The sequence below is a fragment of the Babylonia areolata genome, chromosome 7 (genome assembly GCF_041734735.1).
Source record: "Babylonia areolata isolate BAREFJ2019XMU chromosome 7, ASM4173473v1, whole genome shotgun sequence".
NCBI classification, from domain to species: Eukaryota; Metazoa; Mollusca; class Gastropoda; order Neogastropoda; family Buccinidae; genus Babylonia; species Babylonia areolata.
The window spans coordinates 48,807,318-48,825,810 of NC_134882.1; the positions used below are offsets into that span (position 1 = coordinate 48,807,318).

At 42.8% G+C, this 18,493-nt stretch overlaps 1 protein-coding gene across 4 annotated transcripts in view; it reads left to right on the forward strand.

The window, feature by feature from the left end:
- Positions 1–18,493, forward strand: part of LOC143284094 (beta-1,4-galactosyltransferase 4-like) — a 37,359-nt gene that overhangs the window by 878 nt on the left and 17,988 nt on the right. For 2 of the 4 annotated variants that reach the window (XR_013055487.1, XM_076590738.1), the window contains exons 2-3: positions 353–434; positions 8,909–9,241. Coding sequence is in view for 1 of the 4 variants with exons in the window: in XM_076590738.1 (XP_076446853.1) it covers positions 8,977–9,241 (265 nt within the window). In the remaining 3 variants the exon portion in view is untranslated. Of the gene's footprint in view, positions 1–352; positions 435–4,680; positions 5,332–8,908; positions 9,242–18,493 lie in introns of those variants that run through there. The other 2 variants (XR_013055489.1, XR_013055488.1) reach the window with 2 other exon arrangements.

Sequence of the window (18,493 nt, forward strand, 5' to 3'; positions counted from 1 at the left end):
GATTCATTTTATGTTTAATTATTGTAAATCTTACAATGATTTTTGATAGATCAATGTGTGCTTTTTATGTTTGGTTGTAAATTTAGGATTATCTGCGAAATTAATGTGTGAATTAATCTCTTGTGTAAACAATGAGAGTGTACGTTTTTGGGTTTTATGACATGTGCACTTTGCTATCTCACAACATGACACGTGCACTTTGCTATCTCACTACATGACATGTACACTTTGCTATCTCACCACATGACATGTGCACTTTGCTATCTCACCACATGACATGTACAGTTTACTGTCTCACCACAAGAGACCACGCTCTTAGCGCTTTACATATTCGGGCTCATTTGCACAACAGGTTGCCTACCTGGGTACAGTCGACCGACGGCTGCCATTGAGCGCTCATCATTCGTTTCCTGTGTCATTCAATTAGATTTCAGGTACGCACACATACACACTCAGACAGACATGTAACGTTTTACGTGTATGACTGATTTGTTTTATTTAGCCCGCCATGTAGGCAGCCATACTCCGTTTTCGGGGGTGTGCATGCTGGGTATGTTCTTGTTTTCATAACCCACCGAACGCTGACATGGATTACAGGATCTTTAACATACGTATTTGATCTTCTGTATGCGTACACACATGAAGGGGGTTCAGGTACTAGCAGGTCCGAACATATGTTGACCTGGGAGATCGGAAAAATCGCCACCCTTTACCCACCAGGTGCCGTTGCCGAGATTCGAACCCGGGACCCTCATATTTATTATTTAACGACAGGTACTACAACCACTGTCCAACTGAACCACCCTTCCTCTCTCTGTCCTACTACCAGCCCCCAGCCCCCACTCCTCTCAACCGCCCCACCACACATCGACCCCCCCCCCCTCCAGCCCTCCCCCCCCCACTCACCCCCATGCCCCACGTGTCGTGCACACTGACCGCTCTGCCCCCCCCCCACCACCCCCACCCCTAAGGATAAGATATCGTCATCATTACCATCATGATTATTATCATTATTGTTGCTATTACTAGTATACTTACTACTATTACTACCACTGTTATTATTATTATTTTTTTTTTTTTTTACATCAAAATCATCACCATTAGTCGTGTAGTTATTGTAGTAGCTGTAGTAGAAGTAGCAGCAGCAGTAGTAGTATAAGTGGTATAGTAGTCGTGGCAGCTTTCAGCAACAGCAGCAGCAGCAGCAGCAGTAATAGTAGTAGTAGCAGGAGGAGTAGCAACAACAGTACCGTGGTCGACATTTGGTTCGATGCAGTTTCTGCGCAGTTTGTGTGGGCAGCAAGCTCATATTCCACCACAACACATAGGCACCGACACTGGTCAAGACGTAATTTCGTTTTGCAAATGTTTAAACCATCGTTTTAAGTTCCACCCAGCTTTTGGCCGCGAGTTTCGCAGTCGGTTGAGGTCAGACAAGGAAAAAAAAAAAAAAAAAAAAAAAAAAGCTGGGGGTGGGGGTGAGGGGGTGAGGGGCGAGGCTGGGGCGGGGGTGGGGGGGAACTGTTAACTGGTTGAGGGACTACATTAATCTATCCGGATCCTTGATTTGTTTACCTGATCACTGACCTTGAACATGTTGTAGCCCCACCCCGCACGCACAGTGTTTACTGTTAAAGTTGTCAACAAAACTGCCAATTCTTTTCCCAACACTCTCTCGCTCATGCACTCACAGACACGCACGTACGCACAGTCACGCACGTACGCACAGTCACGCACGCACGCACAAACACAAACACACAGAGATTGAGATTCATATAGGCCACAGCTCTTTTGAAGGGGGATACACAGTTAAACGCTGAAGTCATGCATTAAACAATCTTCATTGTGTAACATGTACACTTCTCCTTTTGAGTGCTTTATACAGATAAGGAGCGAACTCATTGAAAGTCTTTTTTATTTTTTTATCACATTAACATAAGTCTAAACAGGCAAGGGTGTTGACAGTATTCAACTGGGATCAACTGTTCTCTGTATCTTGATACTGGGCAACACAGCACAAAGTGAACTTCGTCTTCTTTAGATTCTTGACACACTGGACAAATTTTAGACACGTTTTTCGATACCAATAATAATTGGTAAATATTTAAAAAAAAAACCCAATCTATACCTTGTCAAAGTATGTTTCAGATGTCTATCAAGTTTCATTGATGAACAATCTGGCATATTGTAAGGTATATGACAAACCATTCAATGCAAAGCAAATCTGTCGTTATTCTGAATATGGGAATTCCGATTTTGCCATCTACAATCAATTGATATTCTACGAAATACATGAATAAATTCGCTGATATTTCCGACACTTTGGTTCTACAAAAACAAAAAACAACAACAACAACAACAAAATACTCGCAAAGTTTCATTCTCACATTAAACACTAAATTTCTCTTGCCTCTATTATCTAAATCTAATTACATTCTTTTCGCTTTATGGGGGTAATCTGTGATCTTCCATCTGAGTTATTTTCAGTCAGTATTGGATACATTTAACAAAGGAGGTTAAAAAGATAGGGCTGTTTTATAGTATACTAAACCATTAGGTGTTTCCAAGGACAGTGCGGGCTATCTCTCTGAAGAAACATGTAGGTAGACTTTTTTCACAATTTTCAGCAGCAGAATCGAGACCCCATATTTCAGCTCCATATTTTATCATGGGTTGAATCTATGAATCAAACAACTTTAAAACAAAGTTGCAGAATCGTTGTTTAACAATGATAATTTCTTCGTTATACACAGTATTGCATTTAAGCTCTGCTAGCGAAATCTTTACAAGCAAAGGCAAAACTTAAACGTGTCGAGAATTATAAACCCAAGTTTTTCTACACATTGCCAACAGGCATTGGATCACCATCTTTCTCTTAATGCAGGGTGTCCTCCCTTTTTGAATACAATTATATTGCTATTTGCCATATTAACCTTTAATTGTAGAGAAAAGACAGCTGTTTGTAAACTATTTAGCTGAATCTGAACAAAAGAAAAAAGATTTCCACATCCAAATGACTATGACAAGGTGAGCCATCTGAAGGTATATACACGCACATCCCTCATCTCATCGGGGGGTACCCATTATGCCGCCGTCCCGCTATGCCGCTATCCCGCTTTATTCCCTTTCGCTTTTCATCACATGCGCGTGAAAAGTGATATATGACAGTAGCAGTTTTCACAAATGACGTATATTATGATGTAAACACTGAATGACACTAAAACTCGCCATTTAGAGGCGGGCTCGTGCAAATGCAAACTAAATGATAAAAAATATGTATTCAGGACAAATGTAATACTTTCAATTTTCTACATTTTTAATGAGAAACAAAACCAATAACAAGCAAAAAGAAAAAAGTGTGCTAGAAACGAATTTTAAAGGAAAGTTTCTTGTACAGATCATTTCTCCACTAGTATCTATAGCCCAAAACAAGGAAATGGCGGAAACAATCTTCCAATGTACTGCAAATGTAAAATGCCCTGGTACCGAAAGGGAATAAAATCATATTACCGCAGACCCATTGTCAAACAGTCTCTCTCTCTCTCTCTCTCTCTCTCTCTCTCTCTCTCATACACACACACAGACACATACCCAATCACACTCAAAAAGAAATAAAAGATCATAACAACCAATGTTTGTCCCAAACAAACGTTTTTGTGACAAAAGACAATCCGTAAACGGGTCGGCACAACGGGTCGGCGGCATAGCGGGTCGGCGGCACAACGATACGCTCCCCCCAACAACGACCTACTGATTATGAAGGCAATGAAAAGATTAGATTCAACATCAACTGTTTTAACGAACGAATAGATTTCATTTCACATGGCAAACACGGCCACTTGACCGCCTCCCGTGTAACAACCTGACTGCACGTTTTCAGTAAGCTGTTTATTCTGTAAACATATGCGATTGAAAATATTCACAGAGAGAGAGAGAGAGAGAGAGAGAGAGACGTACATCCCCTCCTCCCCCATCCACACACCAACACAGACCAACACACAGGAACATGCGCATACATGAACATACGCTTGCGCGCGCGCGCACACACACACACACACACACACACACCTGAACAAACTCACACTCACATACACGCACCTGCGCACACAAACACACAGAGACACACCTGCACAAACACATACACACACACCTGCGCGCGCACACACACACACACACACACACACACACACACACGCAGTCAATTTCAGAGCAGCTGCGCAATAGTAGTCCAGATACGAGGTAAAGGGTACAAGGAAAATAACCCCAGTGCTGAGCAGCCAGACAGGCCGATCACATTTCACATGGCCATGAGGCAACGGACATTGAAACTTGTCAACAGGCAGGACGGTGTCGTGGTTGGAATGCTCGTCTCCTACCTGTATTTTGCCACCCTGTTATACAGGTGTGGGGACATTCAGTTGAATCTAGGACTTCACAAGTCGGGAAGACTGACACAGCTGACAAGTGTAAGTCGTCGAGCCAGTGTTGACAGCAGTGCGTCAGTGGATGATGGTGTCCAGTCCGCGAAACAGGCAAGTGGAACAGGTGGGAGGGAAGAGCCAGAGCCGTCCTTGGAGGATGTTGTGATTATAATGAAGGGTTTGAATGACAAATTTGACGGCATAAAAGAAGACATGAAGAACATGAGGGACTCGTATGCAAGCCTCGAAGATGATGCTTCAGGACTTCAGACGAGCTCTCCAGGTTTAGACGAGAAAACGAGAAATCAAAAACTGTAAACGAAGATCTGCAAAAGAAGGTTGGTGCTCTAGAACTAAAAACTGACGACTTAGAAGGGAGATCAAGAAGGAATCACATTTTTCTGTATGTCCTTCCAAAGGAAGAAAATGAAAGCTGGCAAGATTGTGAGGACTTGCTGCGCAAAGTGGTAAGGGACAAACTGGATCTTGATGGTGACGTGCAATTTTACAGTGTTCGTCGTGTCAGCAACACGCCCAATGCAGCGATGGTGGTCAGGTGCCCCTTCTACAAGGAGAGGATCCTGAAGGCGAAACGCAAACTACAAGGAAGCAAAGTCTTCATCGAGGAGGACTTCTCTCAATGAGTGCGGGACATCCGAAGAAAGATGAAGACAGCAAGGAACGAGGGGAAGAAGGCTACCATGGTGTTTGACCACCTGGTGATCAACGGCAAGAAGTTTGTCCTTGGCAATAAGACAATGTGTGTGAAGCAACATGGGGAATCGGCCGGCCCAGTCACAAAGCAAGAGAGTCACCGTCTAAAGTGTCCACCCACCCTGCTTCTTAAGGCAACCATCAAAGACAGACACCGGTACACGGCAGGGTTACAAGCAATTGCAGGACAGGGACGGTAAGCGCTTGACTTGCACGTGAAAACGATGACTTCATAAAACTGTGTTAATGTTGACGCAGGCTGTCCCCACACGGATAATTCAACTTATGTTTATTTTGACAGTGTTCACAGGAATGAAGAAAAAAGAGATGGAAATATAAAATCGTTGATAACCGTTTTTGAAAGAGTAGATAATAAGCAAAATAAACACGCAGACAGTGTGGAAAATGCTAGAAACATATCTTTTCTTCATTGGAATATCAGTAGCTTGATTTCTAAATCAAATGATTCATGATGGTGTGGTGTGGTGTGGTGTGATCGCTTTGCGTGGGGTTGTGTTTGTGTGTGTGTGTGTGTGTGTGTGTATGTGTGTGTGTGTGCATATTTGTCCCTTGAAAATGGTAAAATTTGTGTTCTTACATTGCTTGATATTTCTGCCGCTCTTGATACCATTGACCATGCTATCTTGATAAATGGACTCAGTTACTACTTTGGCATCTCTGGCTCTGCACTGTCATGGTTCCAATTCTACCTTAGGAACAGAACAGAAACAGCCACGGCAAATGGCCATCAATGTTCAAATCATCAGATATATTTGGCGTTCCGCAAGGATCTGTGCCTGGACCAGTGCTGTTTGTTGTTTATAATCAGTCACTTTTCGATGTTGTCAAACATTCTGTAAGTTATCATGCCTTTGCTGACGATGACAAGCTCTACAAAGAAATGACTTTTTTCGATCTTGACTCTTCCACTGGATGAATCAAAAGAAACTGCAACTAAGTGATAGTAAAACTGAAGCTATCATTATTTCTTCAAACAGACTGTCTATAAACAACTCTTAACCTTCCTCTCTTACAATTGGAGATTCAGATGTAGACTTTGTATCTTCAGTGAAAATTCTGGTTGTGACGTTTGATTCAAACCTTTCAATGAAAAAACACACAAACAATCTCTGCAAGGCTGCATACTTTCCAATTCGAAAGATCAGTTCCATCCGACATCTTACAACTCAAGCAACACGAATTCTGGCGTGCTCTCTTGTCTTGTCCAGACTTGATTATTTTAGTTCACTCCTCATTGTTTGTCCTCAATGCTTGACATAAAAACTCCAGAAAGTTCAAAACGGAGAAGCAAGGTTAACTTAATATTTAGAACCAAGAAGACTGACAATATCATTCATCTTCACTTCTCTTCACTGGTTACTAATTTCTGCCCGCATTCATTATAAAGCCACAACTTCCACCTTCAACTCTTTTCGTGTGCTGCCACTCAGTATTTGAGAGAAGTCATTCAAACCTACACACCCCACGACAACTCAGATCATCTTCCGATCCACGGCGGATACTCGCTCCCCGTGTTAAAACCAAATCTCTCGGTGATTCTTGCTTTTCTCATTCAGCTCCATCTGTCTGCAATAGTTTACCTCACGATCTTTGCCACTCTCCCACATTTCAATCTTTTAAAACTGGTCTGAAAATACATCTCTTTATAAATCGCCAATGCATAGACCTTCCACCCATTTCCAATGATATTTTAGTTTTTACCCACGCAGACTCAACGCTTGCACGCAATCGTGCCCAATATTATTATTATTATTATTATTTATGAGCATGTGTGTGTGTGTGTGTGTGTGTGTGTGTGTGTGTGTGTGTGTGTGCAAAATAAAAGCAACAACAACAAACAAAATGAATATATATACAAGAACATTGTGATAATGAAATACATAATTGCATTTCTATTTCACACACACGCACACACACACACACACACTTGAACACAAATGCTCGGCCGGACATAAATACACCATGCCCGTCTCATTCACGTGCACATATTCCCTCATAAACTACAGAATTCTTGCCAACACAAGCATATACAAAACATTTCACAATTAATAAAAGAAGTATTAGACTAATAGATCAATAATTGTTTACTTTAATCCTTTTCAATGAGGTGATTTTTCAATTTTTTCTTAAACACATTCTTATTCACGATACTTTTTAGAGTGAGTGGAAGATTATTCCATAAATTTCCACCAGAATGTGGAAAGCTGGATTTGAAAAGGTTGTTTCTTGGTCTCGGTATGCAGAGCATGTGGTTGTGTCTGTGTTCATTAGTTTTAAAAGTGTTTGCAATCTTTTTTTGAGAATTTCCATACATAACATTATGCATGCAAACAGCTTTGTTGAAGTACAGCCTGCTGTGAAGAGATAATATATTAAGTTTTTATGGTCCATTGGGGTCAGGGAGCTCGATTTTAACAATACTATTTTCAGTGCTCTTTTATACATACGGTGAATAAATTTCATGTTTGAGAGGCTACAGCTGTCCCATAAAGTCGACGCATAATCGATTACTGGCAGAATGTGTGCACATAAGAAGAGCTTTCGTGAATGAACATTGACGATCTTTTCGATTTTTGCTAGCTGAAGTATTCTATTGGAGAGGCGTTTACTTAAGTACTTCGTATGATCAGTCCAGGATAGATCTTTGTCAATAATGACACCTAAAATTTTATGTGAATCTGCCTCTTCAATTTTATTGATGCTTAGGAATAGTGGTTTGAAGCGATGTTTCATTCTTTGTCTTTTTTGTCGTGCGCATACATACATGCACATCGTTTTCTTAGCATTTAAGGACATGTGATTCAATTGTGTCCAGTCGTTAAGTTTCAAAATATCATATTGGAGTTCATCAGTCAGTTTACATGCGTCTGAATTGCTTGAATGTAGGGATGTGTCATCTGCAAACATTTCACATTTACATTTCATATAACAAGGTAAGTCATTAACATAAGTGGAGAATAAAATTGGCCCGAAGATGGATCCCTGTGGTACTCCATATTTAATAGATGTAAAAGTTGATGTTTGGTTATTTACTGTTACTGTTTCCTGTCAGAAAGAAAAGATTGTATAAGGTGAGTATATTCTGGTGGTAATTCATAAGCTTCTAATTTACGTAGTACCAAGGAGTCGTTGATTACATCAAAAGCTTTTTCAAAATCTCAAAGAGGAGACCTGTGAATCTATTTTTTCATTTATGTTATGTAGAAGACTGTCAGTGAGTTGTGTGAGGGCTGTATGACAAGAACGGTTTTTACGGAATCCGGACTGGTCTTCATGGATTAGGTCATTGTCAAAGAGATAAGAAAATAAAGATTTTTTCATGTGTTTTTCAATGGGTTTTGACAGAGCAGACAAGACAGAAATTGGCCTATAGTTAGATGAGTTAAGAGAATCGCCTGATTGTACAGTGGAATGACTCTAGCCTGCTTGAATTTTGAAGGAAAACATTTCTTATCGATAAACAAATTGTACAGGTATGTCAGAGTGTCTACAATAACAGGGGAAGAAAGCTTTAATATCCATCCATCTAACCCGTCCAAATCACGTGTGCCAGGTTGTTTTAGTTGTGACAGACTTTGACTTACATCCAAGACAGTCACTGGTTAAAGACTAAACGGTGCGTGTGTGTGTGTGTGAGTGCGCGCGCGTGTGTGTGCACGCGTGAGTTTTGTGTGTGTGTGTGCGTGTGTGTGTGTGTGTGTGTGCATGTGTGTGTGTGTGTGTGTGTGTGTGTGTGTGTGTGTGTGTTACAGGGAATCCTTCTCCCTCACACCCTACGCGATCCCCAGCCCCACCCCATCCCACCCACAAACACAGCAGCATGATGCGGTGGAGAAGGAGACGGATACGAGTGAGGACAGTGCTGCTGGCCGTGCTGTGGACGCTGTGTGGTCTGTTGGTGGGCAACAGCCTCCCTTCCCTTCGCTCCCTCTCCGCCCAACTCCGCTCCCGCACCGACAGCTCCGCCACCCAAAACAGGTCACAGGCCGTGCCGGCCGTTCAGAGCTCTGAAGCTGAAGCTACTCGCGGTGCCCACAACGCCTCCAACGCGCTTCCGCCCTGCCTCTCCGTGCCCGCCAAGTTACGTAAGTTCGTATTTTCTGGGGTTTTTTGTGTGGGTTGTTTTCTTTTCTTTATATTTTATTATTTTTTTAGGGGGGGCGCGGGTGGGGGTAGGGGTGGGGTCAGACCTAGTGGTGGTGAAATGTTTACATGAGGTTTACTTTATTGCTTTTTTTTTTGCTTTTTTTTTCGTGCGTTTTCTTATCCGTTTCTTTTGTTTCTTCTCTTTTCTTTTATTTTTCACTTTGTGTTCACGGTTTACGAGGCTTAACCAGTCTCTTGGGTTTAGCGTTGGTTAAATACCTGCTTAGTCTTCTGTTGTTGTTGTTGTTTTTCTCTTCTTTTTTGTTGTTGTTGTTGTTGTTGTGTGTGTTTCACAACTGGTGTCGTCGAGCGTATATCGATTAGTCCACAAGATTTCACACTTCTTTGAAACTGAAACTGAAACAAATGACAGGCCTTCGTGAAATGTTCAGTAACAAATCATATCGTTATGCATATGGCCTTACTAACTGCACAGGGGCTATTTCAGCCAATTCAGGGCTTGGTAATGGGGCTTAGTAAAATAGTTTTGGGACAACAATAAGAGAAAAAGAGGACAAAATCACCAACATCTCTCTCAGACCAAGTAGATTTAAATCGAGATTGATATTTAATATGTTTTGAAATGACGTAAATATACCTTCCAAACCTGAAGTACCCTCCAGGATTGCACAGGCGACAGCAGCGCTCACAAAACTGAGGTACATCTGGAATGACCGGAGCATTGCTCTCGGCTCAAAGATCAGACTGATGCGTACCCTGGTGACATCAATACTCTTGTATGCATGTGAATCGTGGACCTTAACAGCTGAAATAGAAAAGAGAATACAGTCCACTGAGATGAGATGCTTTCGAAGACTCCTGGGCATCTCCTACAAAGATCATATCACGAACGAAGAAGTTCGAAACAGAATCAGGCAAGTCATTGGGCCCTACGAAGACCTGTTGACCTTGGTCAAGAGACGCAAGCTCAAATGGTATGGCCATGTCATGAGATCATCAGGGCTTGCCAAGACATTCCTGCAGGGCACAGTGCAAGGAAGGAGAAAGAGAGGCAGACAGAGGAAGAGATGGGAGGACAACATCCCAGAATGGACGGGCTTGAGGTTGAGCGATACAATCAGGAGGTCAGAAAACCGAGAGGATTTGTGGATGCTGGTTGCCAGATCACCTGTGGCGCCCCAACGGTCCACAAGACTACGGGGTAGGAGGTGAAAGTGAAATATACCTTAAGAAAGAGGGAAAGAAGCGGGTGAAAGAAGGACAGAAAAAAAACTAAAAAAATACGAATGTCTCAGCACACTCCTAAAATGTTCGTGGACAGCCCAGCGGCAGCAACGCGCTTATTATTTCCACTGGATCGTTATTCCCCGTTATTGCCCTCTGCCTTTGTGAACAAAATATCAATCATAGACAACCGTCTTTACTCCCAAGGGCATGTATGTATGATGAGAACATTCAGCTTTCAACGTTATATATATATATACACACACGCACACACAAACTCTCTCTCTCTCATTCTCTCTCTCTCTCTCTCTCTCTCTCTCTCTCTCGTTTGAACAGAGGCTGCATATTACATGTGGATGGGGCTGATGACTAGTACTTCAGGTAGATGTTTGTTGTTTGCACAATTCTATTTATGACACTGGATTCGTTCGAGAGACAGGGCATTGACTGCTTTGGGGAAAAAGCTATTGGCGAAGCGATTGGTGTTCGTCCTTATACTTCTGTACCGTCGACCAGAGGGGATCATCTCGAAAATCCCAAAAGCTGGATGTGATTCGTCCTGGCTGATTGATTTTGCTTTTTTGAATAGCCACTTATAATATATGTCTTCTAGAGAAGGTACATCAGCCTCGGTAATCTTGGTGGCAGTTTTTTACGATTCTGTTAAGGGCTGCAACTTCTGCCTTGGAAATGTTTCTGTACCAAACAGTAATAGCGAAGGTTAGCACGCTTTCAATGACTGCTCGGTAGAAATCAACAATAATTTCTTTTTTTTAATTCCGAACTTTATGAGACGCTGAAGAAAGTACAGGCGATGTTGTGCTTTCTAAACAATTTTTTCCGTATTTTTCTCCCATTTCAAATCGTTGGAAATGATCAGTCCGAGAAATTTAAATTCGCTGATGATCTCTACTTACTTGTCTTTAATAACAGGTGGTGACGGGTCAGATCTGGTCTTCCTGAAATCTAGAATTAATTCTTTGGTTTTTGATACGTTGAGTTCTAAGTTGTTTTGATCACACCAGCTGACAAGTTCCAGTACTTCTTCCCTATACTTTGTTAACTTCATTACGAGTTGCACAGTCATGTGTGAATAGTGAGTACAACAGTGGGGATAGAACAAATCCCTGTGGGGTGCCTATGTTGAGAATGCATGTGGAGGAAGTGAGTTCACCAACTTTAACAACTTGCCGTCTGCATTTCAGACAATTTAGAATCCATGCACAAATTGATTCAGGCAGCGAGAGGTCTTTCTGTTTAAAATATAGTTTTGATGGCACTATTGTGTTGAACGCAGAGCTGTAGTCAATGAAAAGGATCCTGGCATAGCTGTTAGGATTTTCGAGATGTCTGAGGACGTGGTAGAGACCTATGCTAATGGCATCTTCAACTGATCTGCTAGCTCTATAGGCGAACTGAAAGGGATCAAAAAGATGGAGGAATGCAGGTTTTTAGGAACTGTAGAATCAAGCGTTCAAATGTTTTCATTACGACTGATGTTAAGGCAACGGGACGATAACCATTAAGACAACTAGGCTGTGCTTTTTTAGGAACAGGAATGATTGTTGATTTCTTAAAGCAGTGTGGCACCACACAAGACTGAAGGGACATGTTTAATATGTCAGACACTAGATAGCTGGACTGCACACTTCCTCAAAAAGCCTGGTGAGATGTTGTCAGGGCCAGCGACTTTTCTTATTTTCAGACGACTGAAGTGGCGTCTGACTCTTGGACTGTGAAAGGGGGAGTGGGGGTGATTTTGGGTGCAGCCACGTCAGAAGTAGACAATGGTTTGTCGAATCTGGAATAGAATGTGTTGAGTTTGTCTGGAAGAGTTCTGTCAGTGCTGTCGACAGTCTGGTGGGTCATTTTATAATCAGTGATGTTCTGCAGTCCGGTCCGTACATTCCTAGAGTTGTTTGCAGAAAGGTTTTCTTCTGTTTTTCCGATATAAAAACTTTGCTTTCTTAATACTTTTTTCAACACTTCTTTTTGCTTTATTTTGGGCTATTCTATCATCAGTTTCGCGAAAAGCTGTCTCTTTTCCCTTTAGTTTTTGCCTAACAGCCCCATTACACCAAATTTTTTCGTTTGAAAATATTTTGATATTCTTTGATGGAATGCACACACTTTCACAGAATGAGTTATAATCACACACTGTGTCAATTCAATTCAATCCAAAAACACTTTATTAATCCACATGGAAATTAACGTGTGCAATCACAGGCTCGTTGTAGACACCAACATAAAAATGAACATACGTACCATACAATACACTAAAACAAGTCAGATATAAACTCTCAGTAGCTAACTAAAACAACCCCACACCCGCACACCCCCACACATGCGCACACATTAAGACAATAAAGTATTGCACAACAATGTATACCGGTAGAAAACATCAAGCAAATAAAATATAAATATTTAACTCTCTCTCTCTCTCTCTCTCTCTCTCTCTCTCACACACACACACACACACACACACACACACACACACACACACACACACACACACACACACACATACGTGTAAAGACAAGGTAGTGTGCAACAATGTTAACAACCCCCCCCCTCCCCCCCCCCCGAAAAAAAAAATCCAACAAATATATCGTATATAAATGTAAAATGCACACACACACACACACACACACACACACATGAACGCTTATGCGCCCGCACCCTCTCACAACAAAAATCACGCCAATAAAATCAATGATCTAACATAAAGATACATGAAATCCATGAAATCACAAGCATGAACACACAAATTAACACTTGCCTGTGCTCAGCCACACAGTCCCACACAAAATGTCTGCGCCCATGCACTCGCTTACCTAAGAGTTCAGGTGGTGCTGCGAGGAGGGGGAGGGGTGGGGGGGTTCGTGTCACAGTCCTGTGAGCGAGTGTATTGCATGCTTTGATTGTGTGCGCGAATAGCTGAAGGAATGAATGAGCTAATATAACGAGATGTTCTTGCGCGTGAAGCTATGAACCTGCCATTTCTGTTCGATCGTCGACTATTAATGTCATCATGTAGTGGGTGTGTATCGTCTGTCAAAATTGTTTTCAGTCTGTCAGTCAATTTTCTATTATAGATGTCGCTAAACGTGTCTTGTCTTTTACCCACCACCCCACCCGCTTTCCCAATGACTTTTTCCAACCTGTATTTGTCGTGTTTCGTCCAGTTTCCCCCCCAGAACACGGCGCCATAAGTTAAAACGCTGCAGACAACAGATGTGTAAAACATTTGGAGCATTTGCTCACACACATTAAAAGACTTCATTTTTCTGAGGCAGTACATGCGGCTATTGGTCTTTTTAATAAGTGCAGAAAGCTTATTGTCAATTATCACACCAAGATATTTGTATGAGTGTACTTGTTCAACAGCTTCATTTTTAATGATAACTTTACTTAAACATGGTTTCTTTTTCCTGAAGTCAATTACAAGTTCTTTAGTTTTGCCAACATTCAGTTCCAGGTAATTTTCATCACACCAGTTCACAAATCTGTCAATTTCTCTTTGATAGTCAGCGTCATCGTCATCAGTAATCAGTCCTATTAGTCCGGAGTCATCTGCAAACTTGACCAGTGGGCATGTGTTAGACAAACTTCTGCACTCAGCCGTATACAGGGTAAACAGAAATGGTGAGAGCACTGTGCCTGGTGGTGCCCCAGTGTTTGTAAAAGGAACAGTAGACACAGAATTATTTGATTTCACAAACTGGGGCCTGTTAGTAAGATAGTCTAAAATCCATGAAGTAGTGGGAAAAGCGAGTCCCATGTGCATAAGCTTCTTTGCTAAGATGTGAGGTTGAATAGTGTTAAAAGCACTGGAAAAGTCAAAGAACATTAGGCGGACACAGGTATTTGATCTGTCTAGGTTATAGACATTGTTTAAAACAAAAAAGTATCGCATCATCAGTACTTCTGTTCCTTCTGTAAGCAAATTGCAAGGGATCCTAAATGGTTTGACAGACTCCTGCAAATGGGCTAGTACAACTCTCTCAAACACTTTCATCACAGCAGATGTTAATGCTACTGGACGGAGATCATTCATACAGGAAATATGTATTTTCTTGGGTACAGGTATGGCGCAGGAAGTTTTCCACATTGAAGGTATTTTGCACTAAGAGACTGGTTAAAAATAAGTGTTAAGATCTGATAGACCTGAGTGAGCTGCACAGTATTTCAATGTATTTGTTCGGAACATGTCAGGTCCAGGTGTTTTGTTTGGCCTCACTCTTTTTAATTGTAAAAGTACTTCCTCTTCATAGACAAGAATGCATTCGTCTTTCTTTTCAATGAGGAGATCACTCAAAACTTGTCTTTCTGTGCTAATATCATGACAATCAAAGCGAGTATAAAAGTCATTCAGTTCGTTTGCTTCTTTAACGGATGATGATAAAACCGTTTCTCTCCCCCCCCCCCTCCCTTTCCTATCTTTGTATCCACTCATCAGCTTCATCCCCTCCCACACCCCTTTCATGTTGCTGCTGAGCAACTTGTTTTCTATTTTTCGCTTATAGCTTTCTCTACCCTGTCATGCGGACAACGTGTCCTGTCCAGCATAGCTGGCACTGGATCAGCAGGCTTTCAGTGCTGGGCAGGCCCTCCTCTCTAGAACCTGGAGGTAGGAGACCCTGTCTTGCCACTTTTTGCTGAGGCATCTTTCGTAGGCATCTCTGGTGAAACTGCTCAAGTTGTTGAATGTGACGGCGATACGTCGTCCATGTTTCACAGCAGTACAACAAGGTGGTCAGCACAACAGCTCTGTAGGTTTTGATTTTGGTGCTGAGCCTGAAGCCTTTGTTGTTCCACAGCCTGTTGTTGAGTCTGCCAAAGGTGGAGCTGGCCTTGGCGATGCGCAGCGTCACCTCTGCATTAAGGGCTCCGTTGCTGCATACGGTGCTGCCCAGGTAACTTGTTGACTGACTTGATCTCTTTGTCATCGATCTTGATTGCAGGTGGGGGGAGGCACTGTCGTTCCGTGAGCTAGCTGGTTGGTACATGGATTCGGTCTTGCCGAGGCTGATGGTGAGTCCAAAGCGCCTGCAGGAGGTTGAGAACCTGTCAATAATGAACTGCATGTCCTCATGGGTGTGTGCAGCAAGCGTGCAGTCATCAGCAAAGATGAACTCTCTCAACAGTGCCTCAAACACCCTGGACCTGGCGTGGAGTCGCCGCAAGTTGAAAATTTTGCCATCTGTGCGAAACTGAATGTAGATGCCCTGGCCACAGTCTTTGAAGGCGTCAATCAGCATGGCAGAAAAGAGAATGGAGAACAGTGTGGGTGCCAGGACGCAGCCCTGCTTCACTTCATTTACCACAGGGAAAGGATCCGACATGTTAGTATTTTCCTGTACTCTCGCCTGCACGTGGAATGACGCAAACAGCTGGATTAGGCTCTCTGGGCAGCCGAACTTTAGGAGGATCTTCCACGGACCACGGCAGTTCACCGTGTCGAAGGCCTTCGTCAGGTCTACAAAGACCATGTGGAGCTCCTTGTTCTGCTCACGGCAATCCTCTTGCATCTGGCGTACGGCAAACACCATGTCACATGTTCCCCTGCCTGAGCGGAAGCCGCACTGTGTTTCAGGGCTGACTGTGTCGGAGACATGGTCAACCAGTCTGTTTAGTATGATGCGGGCGAAGATCTTGCCAGTGATGCAGAGGAAAGAGATTCCACAGTGGTTATCGCAAGATATTTTGTCTCCCTTCCGTTTGTAAATGTGGACAATTGAAGCATCCTTGAAATCCTGGGGGACCTCCCCTCTATCCCAGATAGACTGGAACAGGGCGGTCAGCTTGTCTGTCAGCACCTCGCCTCCATACTTGTAGATGTCAGCCTGGATTCCATCCGATCCTGGTGCTTTTCCTGACTTTGTCAGCTTCAGGGCCTTCCGGATATCGGCCTTGGTGGGAGGGGCAGCTAATGAGCCATTGACTGGTAGCTGTGGGAAGGCTGCATTTACCTCGTCAGATATGGAACAGTTCCTGTTGTGGATGGTGTTGAAGTGCTCAGCCCAGCTGGCAAGGATGTCTTTCTTGTCTATCAGGAGGGTGGTCTGGTCCAAGGCTCGGACAGGGGTTGATCCTGTGACTCTCAGGCCATACACAGCTCGGAGACCATCATAGAAGGTCTTCATGTCGTGAGCATCAGCAGCGGACTGAAGCTCTGTGGACTTTCTCTCCCACCAGGTGTTCTTCATCCCACGTAGCCTCTTCTGTACGAGTTTCCTGGTTTACAAGAACTGGTCCTTCTTCCTCTGGCAGTCTTTATCAGAAATATGATCCTGATGCCGAATATGCAGTGTGTCCAGGAGCTTGGAGATTCCAGAGTTGTTCTCGTCAAACCAGTCTTTGTGGCTCCTCTGCACAAAGCCGAGTGTGTCAGCTGCTGCTGTGTACACAGCATCTCTAAAGGTGCTCCATACCTCTTTTACATCAGTCGATGCAGGAATTTCTTGGAGAGCTGCTTGGATTTGCTGCTGCAACACGTCCTTGGTGATAGGGAGGCGGTGGATGTTCACCCTCCTAGGGGGTTTTTGCCTGGCTGGTTGGAGCTTGTGTGGAAGTCTGATGTTCATCTTGATGTGCACCAGGCGATGGTCCGACCAACAGACTGCTCCTCGCATGCAGCTTGTAATGAAAACATCACCTCTGTCCCTCTGCCGGACAATCACATAGTCCAGCATGTGTCGTTGCTTAGAGCGGGGGTGCATCCATGTGTTCTTGTACTTGTCCGATTGTTGGAAGAGGGTGCTGGTGATGGTCAGTCCATGCTGCGCACAGAGCGAGAGCAAAAGCAGTCCGTTGGAGTTGCGCGTACCAGTGCCATGCTGTCCTAGGACTTTTAGCCTTGAGGAGAAGTCCATGCCGATGCGGACATTGAAATCCCCAAGGATGATCAGCCTGTCCTTTCTGTCTACTGCTGAAATGGTGCTGCTGAGCTACTCGTAGAAAGCGTCTTTGATGTCCTCAGGGTTGGTCATCGTCGGGGCATAGCAACTGATGACTGTGGAGAAGCGATCCTCGGACAGCTTCAGACGCAGGGTCATCAGCCTATCGTTTATCTCACGTAGAAGGCTGTCAATTTTTTCTTGTAATCTCTCTCTCTCTCTCTCTCTCTCTCTCTCTCTCTCTCTCTCTCTCTCTCTCTCTCTCTCTCTCTCTCATGCACCTCTAATTCATTAAATACATTCCACATTTTAATCAATTTTGTGCTCAAAACATGTGTCATACTATATCATTGTTACAGAGCCACACACACACACACACACACACACACACACACACACACACATGAACACAACAAACAACTTTCATTTATCACATATCTATTATCCTCATGAATAAAGAATTTTCTCTTGTAAACTCTCTCTGTCCCTTTGTCATACACATCTAATTCAGTAAATACATTTCACATTTGAACCTATTTTGTGATCAAGACATGTGTACACAAATACATAATATTACAAATCGTATTTCGGTAATGTCAATATACTGGAACAAATCCCACTTCTCTCCCACCCCACACTAGCACCAAAGTAGTTTGCACAATACTGAACATTTCCAAGGCAATTAATATTATTGCCAATGGTTCAAAACCCTGGAATGGATCAGTCAGGCCAAGATCTGTTTCCCAGCAGTCTAAAATCAGTAATGTAGACTGCTATCAGTCATACTATGTCATTGTTACATAGCCTAACACACACACACACACACACACACACACACACACACACACACACACACACACACACACACACACACACACACACACACATCAACACAACAAACAACTTTAATTTATCATATATCTATTATCCTCGTGAATAAAGAATTTTCTCTTGTAAACTCTTTCTGTCTCTTTCTCATACACATCTAATTCAGGAAATACATCCCACATTTGAATCTACTTTGTGCTCAAAACCTGTACACAAAATACATATTACAAATTGTATTACTGTAATGTCACTATATACTCTTTCTCTCCCTCTCCCTCT